The sequence below is a fragment of the Drosophila ananassae genome, chromosome 2L, assembly GCF_017639315.1.
Source record: "Drosophila ananassae strain 14024-0371.13 chromosome 2L, ASM1763931v2, whole genome shotgun sequence".
Taxonomy (NCBI): Eukaryota; Metazoa; Arthropoda; class Insecta; order Diptera; family Drosophilidae; genus Drosophila; species Drosophila ananassae.
In genome coordinates this window covers 15,432,143-15,445,551 of record NC_057927.1, presented here as the reverse complement: position 1 = coordinate 15,445,551, position 13,409 = coordinate 15,432,143, and the positions used below count along the sequence as shown (strand labels likewise).

The 13,409-nt window shown below is 40.5% G+C and overlaps 3 protein-coding genes across 7 annotated transcripts; all 3 read right to left on the bottom strand.

Annotated features, from left to right (window-relative positions):
- Window positions 1-1,752: 1,752 nt before the first annotated feature.
- LOC6501247 (phosphatidylinositol transfer protein alpha isoform) lies at window positions 1,753-10,169 on the bottom strand. 5 transcript variants are annotated; one of them, XM_014911481.3, is made up of 9 exons: window positions 10,016-10,169; window positions 9,487-9,544; window positions 3,932-3,962; window positions 3,752-3,863; window positions 3,527-3,678; window positions 3,053-3,133; window positions 2,767-2,876; window positions 2,530-2,709; window positions 1,753-2,470 (listed from the first exon to the last, which is right to left on the bottom strand). In XM_014911481.3, exons 2-9 carry the CDS (start codon window positions 9,501-9,503, stop codon window positions 2,332-2,334), a joined length of 822 nt encoding a protein of 273 aa, XP_014766967.1. In that variant the 5' UTR covers window positions 9,504-9,544; window positions 10,016-10,169; the 3' UTR covers window positions 1,753-2,331. The 5 variants fall into 5 exon arrangements, with proteins under 5 accessions (XP_014766967.1, XP_014766966.1, XP_001954842.1 ...); XM_014911480.3 differs by having other exon boundaries at window positions 9,986-10,168; XM_001954806.4 differs by lacking the exon at window positions 3,053-3,133 and adding an exon at window positions 3,325-3,402 and having other exon boundaries at window positions 10,016-10,168.
- A 349-nt stretch (window positions 10,170-10,518) lies between these two features.
- LOC6501246 (sodium/potassium-transporting ATPase subunit beta-1) lies at window positions 10,519-11,655 on the bottom strand. The gene has a single exon (XM_001954805.3). It carries the CDS (start codon window positions 11,653-11,655, stop codon window positions 10,519-10,521), a length of 1,137 nt encoding a protein of 378 aa, XP_001954841.1.
- A 256-nt stretch (window positions 11,656-11,911) lies between these two features.
- Window positions 11,912-13,409, bottom strand: LOC6501245 (sodium/potassium-transporting ATPase subunit beta-2). The gene has a single exon (XM_001954804.3). It carries the CDS (start codon window positions 13,306-13,308, stop codon window positions 12,148-12,150), a length of 1,161 nt encoding a protein of 386 aa, XP_001954840.1. The 5' UTR covers window positions 13,309-13,409; the 3' UTR covers window positions 11,912-12,147.

Sequence of the window (13,409 nt, the reverse complement as noted above, 5' to 3'; positions counted from 1 at the left end):
TTAAATAGTTCTTTTGCTTTTAGTTGCATTAAATGTGTTTTTTTTTGTTTTTACGAGAAAAATTGAACGCGAATTTATTTCAAATATTGAAATTTAATTAATGACGATCTTTTGATACTTCGTTTAGTTTTCGTTAAATGAGAATTCACTTTATATCTTATAATTTCTCTAGTTGTGGTGTATATTTTGTTTTAATGCCTAGAATTTTGTATTCCGTCTAGAAGTGTGCCATATAAATGGGGATTTGGGGGGTAAAGGGGGTATACTGGGGACCTAAAAGGAGTTATTGTTGAAGTTTGAGTCCCTCGACAGTTTGCTACAAATAAAATTAAAGAAATTTAACCTCGAATGATCCGAAGTTTTCACCGCAAGAATTCTAGAATACTTCTAGAACTTTGATGTCTTCATATAGGCATTCCAAGATCTCGGAATTAGTTGAACAATACAATAAATTCGAGTAAACATTTAGAGCGTTTCTTGGCAAAAAATTGGAATGCAAATCGATTTAGTTTCGTGGCAAATGTAAATTTCACACATATATTCGTAGTATACGATAGCTGAATAAATAAATAATCGAACCAACCAACCAACCCAATTCAATCAACCAACGAACGAGAACGAACGAGAACTCACACAGCAAATAACAATTTGACGCAATTTATACATTATGGAATATCTCGTAACGCATTTTGCTTTTATCATTATTATATATATTATATTATATATATCTTTTTTTAAAGTACTTCTTGCTTCAAGTGTCTGCCTGTCTGTATGTACAAGTGTATATTATGCTGATGTATTCTGAGTGCCAAGTGGATGCTTCGATATAGTGTGTATGTTCGAACCGATTGGCTATAAAATTAAAAGCAGCTTGTCCCCATTTGAGTATGCCATCAATACATTTTAAATCCCCCTGATTTCTCCCTTGCTCTCGCCCATTTTCCATACTTATGGATGCTTTAAGCCTATGAGGTTCAATTAAATTCATGTGACTTTAATTTTAATCGTTCTGACAATGGATTTTTGCGAAATCGAAATGGTACAAGTGTTATGTCGTGTGCTATAAGACCATGTAAATAGAGCTTCACTAATGATTCAGTTAAAAGCATTTCATATTTTTGGTTTTCTAGAGGTTATAGATTTAAAATGGACGTTTCATAGATAGATATTATAGTTTTACATAGATATCAACTGTAGGTTGTTCATTTGAGCAGAATATAGCGGCAGATAGTAAGAGTTCTTGAGGGTGTGTGCCTACAGCAGAGTGTCTAAGGTGGTTTAATTGAAGGATTTTCGGTAATTCGAGGGTATTGGCAGTTTCCTAGTGTCTTTGTGGTATGCTTGAAATCGTTTTGGGCAATGGGATTATAGAGCAATTCGTGTTCCATTGTTCTCAAACGTAGTATGCCCCCGGGCAACTTCAAGCTCATAAATCATTCAAACTGGCCCATCAAAGATAACTGTTTGCTCAGCCAATCCTCAGCCCCACAGACTCTCCTCCGAGCTTGTCGTCTTAGGATCAGGCTGTTGCATTGACTTTCCGAAATGCAAATCAAATACAGGCCAGCCACAAACGCATAACCAATGAATGCAAATATAGACCTGCCTATGTACATACAAGCTGTCTCGGATGCCGCCTGACCGGAATGGCTTTCTCCGCAAAAATCACATATTCAAAATGCTCTGAACCGCTCCTTGCTCCTTCACCTCTTGACCTCTCATCGATTACATACATACTTGCGTATGCTAGCGTTTAACTTTATACATTAACTGTCATTTGGTTTATTTCACAATTTACAAAATGCAACTTAAACAATTGGTGTTCTCGTGATGCACGGATGCTTAGATACTTGGATACTCGGATGCGGGGGGAAGTGCCATCAACAGTTGTCCTTGTTTATTTGTTGCTGTTGTTCTTGTCGTGTAGTGTCCTTGTTGGCTTGCATTGCAACTACATTTAGATACAATGTATGGGGAAGGAACTTAACTAACTTACTGCGGTTGCAACTGTGTACAGGGTTCTTTAATTTGTCTGGTGCTATACTAGATCTAAGCTTGTTGCGGTTGTCGTACACTTGGTGTTTGCATTGTTTGTTTCTAGTTTTTTAGTTTTGTTTCTTGTTGTTTGTTGATGCAGCAGCCGTTACTTTGAATTGCTTTCATTTTGTATTGTTTTCTTGGTGTTAGTTTGTTTGTATTTTTTAAATTTATTTATGCAATTTTTTCTCCATTTCATTAATTTGTTTCTTTTTTTTTTTTACCTTCTAGTTTCGGTTTTGCCTGGTTTTTTTTTTACATACACATAGTTTTGTTTACAATTTTCTACTAGATTTAATCGCCGTCCGCGCGCATACCCCGCACCTCGCCCGTCTGCCGCGCCTTGTCCAGCTCCTCCTTCGTCTGGTCCTCGATGGCGCGGATGTCGTCCATTGTCAGACCGTACCAGCGATCAGTTGAACAGAAAACTTGTCTACAATTCGACAAATATTATATTATACTCTATTTAAATAAATCCTAAATGTTAGTTACCGATGGAAGTTTGTAAAAAGGCGTCGCTCCGATTTTTGTATAAAGGTCTCTACTCTATTTTGCAAGCCGAACCACTTGAACTCGCAAGTGACCAGCTTGTAGCAGGTCATCACAGGATCAACGTGCCGCTTCCATTCTGGTCCCACCAGCGGACCACGTCCGGTCTTCTTTGACTGATAGCTGGAACAATAATTTAATATTAGTATAAATAAGAAATATAGTTTTTTAAGATCGTACGTGGTTGGATCCTCCTCGGGTTTGTAATCCGCTGGCAAGACCGGATCGTTGGCAATGTCGATGTGTATCACCTCGCGCATTTTTAGCTTATCGGGCGTCAGCTCGTGCACCTACAAGATACAAGTTGGTAACTACTTATTCTCGCTAAAATGCTAAAATGAAACACACAAAGCTTTTTGTCTACAAAGGCACACAACACAGAAACATGGATCGATGACAACAAATTGGCTACAAAGCTAAACAGAGCAGCGGACGGCAAAGAAAGGACCAAATAAATGACACTTACATTATCCGTAAAGCCAATATCATTTTCTAAATGGTTCGAAAAGACGTCTACTCTAAAATTTTTATTCATATAACCGGGATTCTTAAATGATAACCGATAACGAATCGAAAAGAACCGAAACCGAAACCAAAACCAAAGCAAGCCAAATAATAATTTTGATGAATTTAAAAAGAAATCAGAGTGCGTGATGGACGAACGTTGATGAGGTTGTGTTATGGAGAGAAAGTAGAAAACAACAGTTAGTTAAATCGTGATCAGGATACTTGACTTACATTTTCCGAGTCGCCCGCATCGCCCACGTGGAGCGTGTCGATGATTATTTTGAACGCATCTTTCATGAATTTGGGGTTCTAGAATTGCAACGTAATCAAAATAATCAAAAATTACAGCCCATCGTGAGATCTTCCTTGTTATCCCACCCAATTATTTCATTTTATTTTTAATCAGATTTTGAAACAGAGACCCCCCCTTTACCGTGATAATCGTTCGACAATAGGGATAGGCATTCCAAGCTTCCTCGTGGATCTCTAACGAGCCCTTGGGCGCCAGTAGTCTTATGTACGCTGGAACTTTTGATTGCAGATGGTAGATCTTATATGTGTATTGACCGGAATTGTATTTGCCACCTGAGTTTGGGTTGGGTGAGAAAATCAAAGTTAATATCAGAGTTTTGAGTTATAACTAAGATTAGCAACTCACCCAACAAGGGGAAGTTGTCGAAGGGTTCGTTCTTTAAGACCTCGATGCCCTCGCCGCCTCCCGTGTTCTCCTTTGACGCCTCGGCCACCGAGAATAATTGTGCGACTTGGTACTGCAGATGAAAAATAAAGGGTTAAGTTATTCGCTGGGTATAGAGGGGGCTATCCTTTGTGTCCTTACCTCTTCCACAGTCAATGGCAAAGTCACTCGGCTGCAACGAAAGCAAAAACAATGGAAGTATCAGTGTCAGCGTTTGTATGCATAATGGCTACACGTTTTTAATTAAGTTTAAAATAACAATTTTAATTAAATATCAGCCTAGGGAATAAAGAGCTACAGATACTCTCAACGAGTAGTTGAAATATTAATAAAGTAGAATAAACAATGTATCGATTTGGGTGAAAAATATTGCAATTAAAATGTAGTACTTCGGCAAATTAGTTTTCCAGCAAAAGCAAACAACTCGGAAGCATGGCCTGCAACCATGGAATAATCTTTTGTTTTAATTTTCTGCATAGTTTTCGCAGCCCGATAGCTCCATTGTCCTGTCAATGCGATAAGTGACTTAGCCCGGTTGGCTAATGCTATTGGCTTGTCAGCTACATTGTTTTGAGCCATTTATTAGATCCACTAAATATGCAGCACTGCATGAAACAATTTAAAGCTATTTTCCCCTTTTCCCCCAGTCTATGCATTATTTAAATGTTTGTTAAATTATTGCCCGAAAAACGTTGAGAACGCAAAAGTTTACTGCGTTTTGTGATTTAATTCGAGTGCATGGGAGCTGGAGGCTAAAACCCGCGGCACAACCACCCACTTCCGGCCCACACACTCATCCTCTAATTACCAAAAAGGTCGCCAGGCAACCCCTGGGGGGAGAGGGTAGGGAGGTTGGCCACATAATTATGACAACCTTGAAACTTGCTCGCATGGCTTGGCTTTTGTTGCGGTTTCGGCGACAATTTAATTGCTCCGGGCTTTGTTAATAAGCGAGTAATGCACTTGGCCCACAATACCATATTTAAGACTTGAAAATATTCAAAATATCTGCGCTATCTTGTCCTTTATTTGCTGAATTCATGTCACTTGTAAGCCAAGGAAAGTCAAATGAAATATTTCCCTGAAAATAAAATGCCAAATGGCTCCCCATGGTGTGACGGAAGCCTTGACTTGCATTCCGCGTTCGCGTTCGCGTTCGCAAGGTGCGAACTGAAGCTCCTTGGCCATAAAGAACCTAAACCGTGTCCTGGCCCAACTTTATGGCCAACATATAGTACATAGAATGAATATAAGCAGCCGAGAGAAAACACGACACGACTCGAGAACAATCAAAAGTGACAAGAAAAGACCGGAGAACGGGAAATGGACTGCCGGGGAGTCTTGGAGACGCAATTAACCTTTTGGCCTACTGTTGACTCTCGTAATGATGTGTTTCCTAATTGCCAACTGACTCGAGAGCAACTGGTAGGCGGGGGCCTGAGTTATCTGGGACTTTAATGTCGGCAAACTAAGCGCCAGGCTCCTCAAAAGGTTAAAGTTCAGAGAGCCCTCCTTAATGCCCAACTTTTGCCTCTGTTCATCCGGGGGGGATTTGCCCAAAAACAAGCTGAACTACAATGTTTAAATGGTAATGAAGTTATTTTGAACTTGGGTTCATCTTTCAGTAATTAACTCAAAGGAATAAACTCCAAGCCAAGTTGCTTCTTAAACTAATTTAATTCCGCAACAAATTAAAGACAAATTGAATTCCGTAGGAACTCTGAAGTCTGAAATCTCGTCAAAACGAAATAGCTTTTCTTTTCAGCAAATTGCCACGCCGCACTTGTCGTTTAATCAATTCAAATTCTAAAAGTTTTGCGCAAATAAATGGCCCATAAAAAATTACTCCCCAGGCCTTTACTTTTGGAACTTTTTTTCTTCGAAAAAAAAAAACACAGATACCAAAAAGTACAGAGGGAAAATATTTTTAGAAGGGAAAAAATAAATAAATAAAAAATATATGTAAGGTTGTCTGGCATCTATTATCTCGCCTATATGATACCCTGTACTTGTATCTTTCAAGAAAGTTTAATTTAAAAATCATTTATTTTATGCTTTGTTTTTATTTGTCTAAGAGATTCCTAATAGATTCATAAATTACAATTTTGTTGCATACTTTTTGGTGCTTATGAAGAAGCCAGTATGTAAATATAAATACTCTATAGAACAGAGTCTAAATAGAAACTCAATATATCTTAAAAAAAATTTCCCTTTTAGTGTGAAATTGAAAATATTTTCAACAAACTTGACCTTTTGTTGGTACAATAGTCTACATAAAAAATCTTATAGATCTATCCCTAAAAGATTCTTTAGATAATAATATATTATATAATAAAATATATATCCCCATAGATCTATCCCTTATAGTCCTGATAGTAGTATAGTTGTGAGAATATAAAAATTCCTGTTACATACCTTCCCTCAAACACAACATACCCTTGAACCCTACAACTACCGAGTATAAAAAACAACAAATTAGAACGTGGTTGTGTCACAAAATTTGTGCCCCAAAAAGATAAGTTTCCGAAGCAGCACGGGAAGGGAGTACGGAGTACGAAGTGGTTGAAACAACATCTAACTGGGTCAGATATCCCAATGCCGGAGATCAAACGATATAGACGAGTGTCTGAATCAGAGCGTACTGAGAGCAATAAAGATATTAGGCAAAAAAATAAAAGAAAAACATAAAAAGAAATCGGTACACATGAAGGAGGAGGAGGAGGAGGAGGAGGCCACAACAATAACATGAGGGAGGACAGGCGGAATATTGAAGAACTCTTAATGAGACCAAAGTTGCCAAAAGAAACCCTCGAGAGCCCTTCTCCTTTAACCCCATTGTTTGCTCTTGTGGGCTCATAATTGAAAAAGGGGAAAGTGATTGGGGCGGGTGGGCTTTTGGGGCAAGTGGGACGCCCACGGGGCACTGGAGCCATTGAAGGTCGAGTAATAATTGATTTGTCCGCAATGAAGATGTCACACGTAGGGGGGCTCTCCGAATGCCAGTCCAGTGACTCACTGGAAGTTCGAATTTTATTCATTTGGGCCACTACTCTATGCTAATGGCACTGGCAGGTTAATGTCGGAATACAAAATATACAAACACTTTTTCAAAACTGGAGCCATTACAGGGGGACTTAATGAAGCGTAGTCATAAAAAGCGGCACAACTGGCAATTATTTGTGAAACAAGCCAAGTGCCATGGCAGACTCGCTAGTATTTGAAACCAAAACTACAGGCCGCTGCGGGTTATCTTATCGGTGGAACATAAAACAAAACAACAAAAAATACATATGTCGGAACAAAACTGGAGCTCGTGCCATTTTCAAATTGAAGAGCAGCGGCTGGGGAAGGTATCCATCAGATACATATGTGCGGATACAAAGTGCGCCAAGCCAATCAGTTGGGGCACTAAAAGTCACGCTAGCCCCGGGTTTATGGCGAGTGCCTTTGAGGAGTGACATTGAAAACCAGCTTTGCTTTCACAGACTGAACTTGGGAGTTTTAAGAGAGTATCTGAAAGGTTAGGTCTGGCTTTAGGCCCTAAAGTTTAGGTTTTAAGGTTCCTAACTCCCTATAACTCTTATCCCAAACACTATTTTTGAATTGAGTTTTCACTGGAATGAGTTGAAAGTTAAACAGATTATCTATTATATATTACTAAACAAAACAAATACTATAATATAATAATTATATAATAATTTTCTCAACTAGCTCAACTTATTTGACATGCAATCGAGATGAAATCGGTGTCATTTAAACTCTCCATTCTAGCCCCGTCAATAAATAAACTGTGCCACTTAAAACCTTAATGTAAACAGCAAACAAAAAGGAGTTAACCACACAATATCAGATGCCACATGCAACGCCAGGCTGTTGACATCTCTTGCGGCCGCCTTCCGATTCAAAAAATATTGTTTATTGGCCGTTTAAAATTGTTTATCAGCCAGCCAGCCGTTCGCTTCCACCTTTATTCCATTTTTCATTTAATGATGGTGTTGAAAATTTCACCGCCAAATGGCTTTCAGTCGGCAGTCGCAGCAGAATGGAAAATCTGGCCGTAAAAAAGCATTTCGAAATGGGCTGCAGCCTCTGGGTGGGCGGAGGAATTACGGCACTTGGAACTATTAAAAATTAATACAACTCGTGCATAATGCATCTGGTTTTGAATATGCATTTAAATATTATTTTTTTCAAAGAGGTTCCAAATTAATTTTTTTTTTTAGAATTTATATACATATATTTTCTGAATATAAAACCTAAATCTGATTGATATTTTTGGTGGCTGTTTTTTTTTTTAAATCGCTGATCTTACTTTCTCGAAAACGGTTCAATTCTTTTGAAATATTATTATTATTAATATTATTATATTATTTTAAAAGTCAATTAAATTTAAACCAATAAAAATCATACGCAGGAGCAGTTATGCCTTAAGAAGACACCTGAGATATATTCCTCAAGTATTATTGAAAAAAAAAAATCTTTTTCCCAATACTATAACATATTTTTCAAAAGAATATACTATATTTTTAGAATCCTTTATATATTTTGGATCATCTAAGCCTTGAATATCTGCATCCCCGTCCTCCACCTAAAAACAGAATCTAAAGTCCATATTTATTAAAGCTTTCAAAGTTAATCCCAGGCTTAGAGGGCCTAGGGCTATATTCCTATCAAATATCAGCCGATGGGCGATTACAGCCCATTATCAGATTCCAAGCAATTGTGTAACTCAACTGATTAGGGAACTAAAAGAGAGTTTTCCATTTTATTTACTTTTTTCCTCATGAATGTGGTATGAGACCTGAAATGTGCATCACTTTCCTAGCCTTTTTTTGGGCTGTCACATCTGCCAAGAAAAAATCAATTACCGAGCAATTAAATTCCTTATTTTTGGCAATTTCCGCCAATAAATTAAAAGTATCAGAGGCGGAGCAAATGTGAGAGGAACGTGAGGGATTTGCCAATGCGAGGGGCAGCTGATTGAGTCGCATTTGTATGTCGGAGGGGCAGGATGCAAATGGCAGAAAAGGATTCGGACCAAAGTGAGTCAATGGCAGGGGCTTTACGCAACGACCTTATCGCCATTTAACAACTTGTTTGATTAAAGTCGGCGAGCGGCGGCGGCGGCGGCGAGAGAGAGGCGCAAGAGCGTGTGACTCACAAAGTGACGGCAACATCGACAACGTGGCGGCGGCGCCAGGGGAAGCGAAAAAAAGAGCTTCCAACTAAACAAATAATATTAAATTATAATTAAAAAGTCAAACACTCCAAACTAGATTTAAACTCCAATATCAGTGCTGACTTCAAGTTCATTACGTCACCAACTAGCCGTGGGAAAGGGGGCGGAACAAGGCGGGAGGACGAGAGTGGGGGGAGCCTTGGCCGTGGAGGGGGCTGATAAGACTTTGTTGTTGTTGTTAGTAATGGGGGAAAATGCCCGCAAACTTCAATTTGACGGCAAACAACAACAACAACACAGCCAACACGACGCCAAACTTTAGCTCGGCGGAGAGAAAGAGGGAGGAGAGAGTCCCTCTGGCAGGCGACTGGCAAGAGAAAGAGCGCTTCGGAGAGAGAGAGAGAGTGAAAGAGCGTAAAATCGATTTGTCGCAAATAATTTGCGGCTTGCACTGTTTTTTTTTAAATGTTGTTAAAGTTAATTAATTAAATCATTACTTTTTTTAAGGAATACTCACAATTCTTTGATCTGCATTTTTTCCGAATATTTAGCTTTTCTTCTTCCTCCTTGAGTTGCTGTGTTAGAGACGGGAATAGAGGGGAAGTGGGGGATGAGTACAGAATTAGATATTATTTGAATTAGAAGCTTTGGCGACGTTTTTTTTGGCGAAATTTTTGCCTTTCCATACGTATAATGCACTTGCACTCGACGCCTAACCTTGGCACGCACTTCTCTTCTATATTTAATTTATATATATTTTTTATACTCTGTGTGACGGTGCCGAAGGGGGTGGTGTACCGTTTGGCACAGCATTCACACTCGAACGTTTGTTTATGTTACGCCTCTGCGCCACTAATTCAGCGGCTTTTAGTGACAAACTTTAGTTAAGTTTGCTTCTATTTTTTTTCCTCAGATTGTCGGCAAAAAACTCGAGTCATATGCACACGCACACACACACCCACAGGCACACGGACACAGCCTTCGGCCACAGAACCACAGTGGTTTCCTTCATTTACCGCAAATTTATCAATTAAGCAATGACGTACAACTGGGGGACCGCTTTGCCAGATGTCGAAAACGTTTGGCGCTTACAAATAGGCGGCAGTAATATTAGCAATGAGTTTTTGTTGTTAAGTTACTGCGTGTCGGAGCCTAAATTTTGATTCGATGTCAGTCCAAAACATCGATTCCCATTGGTAGAGGGCGGTCATATTTAGAGATGGGCAAACTATCGATTGCGCCACAGCTCTGGCGATAGGTCCGTTAGGGTGCCCCTTATAAACTAGTATTTTTCTAAGCTTTATTTTCAGTATTTTTAAAACCATTTATAAAAAAGATTTATTCTTTAAAATTTGGTTCAGTACAAAATATATGAGATTATAAAACGGGTTATTATCCAATTCATTTTTTCCCTACATTTTCGATTTAGATTTTAAAAAAGTTTTTACGCTAAAACAAAACACCTGGAATTTGGATTGCACCGGTGGGAATTACGGTATTACAGGATTTGGAGTCACAATCGCTAGATAAGCCATTGCCAGAGCAAATTTTATAGGCTGGGAGCCTCGGTTGGTGGTTCATCATAGGGACCACCCTCTGGAGGTTCTTGTGGGGGCAAAGGTTGTTCAGCCATAACTCCCTCCGGCGGTTCCACCATGGGTAGAGCCGGCTTGTTCAAAAAATCGGAATTTCGATCGTCGACCTTCATATCCTGTTTCATCTCACCATCGAGTGAGGGAAATGGCTGGACGTTTTTATTGTCATGATCGTGATCATGAGCATGACTACGTATGGGAGGAGAGGCGGTGGTCTTCCAGTTATCAACGCCCGGCTTTTGGACGGTCTCCGTGCGCATTTCCACAGAGAATTTGACGTGTCCTATCCCATTGAACTCGGTGTCGATGGGTATGTTCCTTGCCCAGGCCGAGCACGTAACGTAGGTTTTTGAATTTGGTTTCAATTCATTCAGCTGGACGGCAACTACTCTTCCAAGGGGCTTAGCTGGTAATTTCTCATCGGCAAGGGTGTAGAACGGCCCAGGGATATATTGAAATTTTGGAGCGGGCCCTGCGGTTACCTCGCACGTTAGCCAGATCTTAGAGACGCCGCTATATTTAGTTATAATATCCGCCAGCTCAGCGGGAGCGTCGGAGGGCAGAGTGCCGGGGGTGTCGTAAGTGGCCGGTATGTAACCCAACACATAGTTAAGTTTAATGAATAAACAGGGCTTGCCGGACGGAAAGCCCCAAAGGTCGTCGTGGTTGCACTCTTCAAAATAGTCCTCCGCATTGTCGTCCAGGTTGAATATATATTCATCGATCCTATCTGCTAGCGGGTAGATGTCAGCCATTAGGTGCTGGTAGTACGAAATAGTGCTACCATTAGTGGGAAATACGGACAAGCCTGGCGGACCCTTTAGCCAGCGTGGTCCGCTTTCGTCATTATGTAAACTATTAAATACTAAGCGCCAAAAAAAGAAAAAAGCGATGAGCGTTAAGTAGAGGAATCCGAAGTACATGATAACCCGGATCCAGGCCCAAGCCGTTCGTCCGCACAGCTTCTTCTTTTCCAGATCGAGGATTTTCCTTGACCAGGGCATATCCCTAGCGCTCCGGAAAGCGTTTTCACTTCGGAACTGCTTGATTAGCTTGTACGACCCAGCGGGGACCATCTCATCCTCGGGCATCTTTGCGATTTTATGATGATGAATGGGAAAAAAGTATGAACTGGATTAACACCTATCTGTATCCTGCTTGAAAATGATATATAACTCAATGAATTATTTGTACACATTCGGATACATATCTCATGGATTACATATCTTTGATTTAATCCCATGATTCTCGCTTTAATTTTAATTTTAAACTTAAATATAATAGTACTGTACTTAATACTTTAATACTCTGTAACTTTAGGCAGATAAAATATCAAAAAAATATAAACAAAATTTACGTTTAATTTATTTATAAATAAAAACTCCACTGTAGACAAAGTGGTAGACGGTTATTAAGTTTCTATAATGTACAGAGGTGCAAAATTACGGATTTCAAGTAAAAAACCTTATGACAAGGCAAAATTCCGCGAAACAAGATTCTGCAGCTCATCACCGGAATTTTACCTGGTCAGTGGGTATTTTGACTTGACCAAAGAGCAATCACAATTTGTTGTCAGGTGGTGATCAACTAGGAGGTTCCGTCGGTGGGCCGTAATCAGGACCACTCTCCGGTGGCTTCATGGGGGAGACACGGCTTCCATCAACCCCTTCTTCCGGTGGTTCCAGCTCTGGTGGAGAGGGCATATCCAGAAGATCCGGACCAGGGCCAGTCTCCGGTGGCTCCATGAGGGGTTCGCGACCGACATTAACCGATTCTGCCGGTGGTTCTACCTCTGGAGGCATATCCAGAAGAGCGGCGTTTAGATTGTGGGGCTCCGGTGCCGAAGTGTCCATTTTTTCTTTCGAATGAGTCATGGGGCTTTGATTCAAAGGTTCCGGTGCCTGTTTAGTGCCCACACGCATATTAATCGAGAACTTGACGTGACCCTTGCCATTGTACTGGAGGTCAATGGGAAGGTTTCTAGCCCAAGCCGTGCAGGTAATGAAAACTTCGGAATTCGGTACCAAATCATTCAGCTGGACTGCAACTACTCGCTGCGTGCCGGTCATTGTATGGGAAATGGTGTAGTACGGCCCCGGGATGTACTCAATTTTCGGAGAGGGTCCCTCGGTTACTTTGCACGTGAGCCAGATCCTGTTGGTTCCAGCAAATTTTTGGACGTGCTCCTCCAGCTCCGCCGGAGCATTGTTGGGCAGATCGCTGACGCTGTCGTACGTATGGGCCGTAAAACCGTAAACATAGTTCAGTTTAATAAAAAAACAGGGCCTGCCCACAGAAAAGCCCCACGCCTCGTCGTCGTTGCAATAACTGAAATACTCCATAGCGTTGTCCTTAAGCCTGTAGAGCACATCATCGATCTTGTCAACCAGGGGAACAATCTCAGACATCAGGTTCTTATAGTAGCTAACAGTGGACTCGTTTGTGGGAAACACCGACAGGCCCGGAGCATCCTTCAGCCAATGCGGCCTATCCTTCTCAAGGACCACCAGCTTGAAGAGCGTGTACCAGAAGATTACGATTATCGTGATCAAAAGATAGAGGACCATGTAGAATCCGATTATCCGGAACCAGGCCCAGGCCGTCCTCCCAAATAGCTTCTTCTGGTCCAGATCGAGTATTTTTTTTGTCCAGGGCATATCCTTTTCCTTTCGTCTGTAGGTCTCGTTCCGGAACTGCTTCCTCAGCCTGTACGACCCAGCAGCGACCATCTTCTCCTCGGGCATCTTTGCTATTCCAAGAGGGTCAAAAGGGGAAATATATATTTGTGTATTAAGTGTGAAGTGTAAAGTGTACACATATATGAGTGTTTCTTTTTAGACTGAAA

What these genes read in the sequence shown, in the direction of transcription:
- LOC6501247 (XM_014911481.3), bottom strand. An exon ending in CGACAACTTCCCCTTGTTGG is followed by an intron (nt 3,679 to 3,751) that starts GTGAGTTGCTAA and finishes ACCCAAACTCAG; the next exon opens with GTGGCAAATACAATTCCGGT. An exon ending in ATTGTCGAACGATTATCACG is followed by an intron (nt 3,134 to 3,526) that starts GTAAAGGGGGGG and finishes TTATCATTTAAG; the next exon opens with AATCCCGGTTATATGAATAA.
- LOC6501246 (XM_001954805.3), bottom strand. Translation starts at nt 11,655, where the DNA reads ATGCCCGAGGATGAGATGGTCCCCGCTGGGTCGTACAAGCTAATCAAG.
- LOC6501245 (XM_001954804.3), bottom strand. Translation starts at nt 13,308, where the DNA reads ATGCCCGAGGAGAAGATGGTCGCTGCTGGGTCGTACAGGCTGAGGAAG.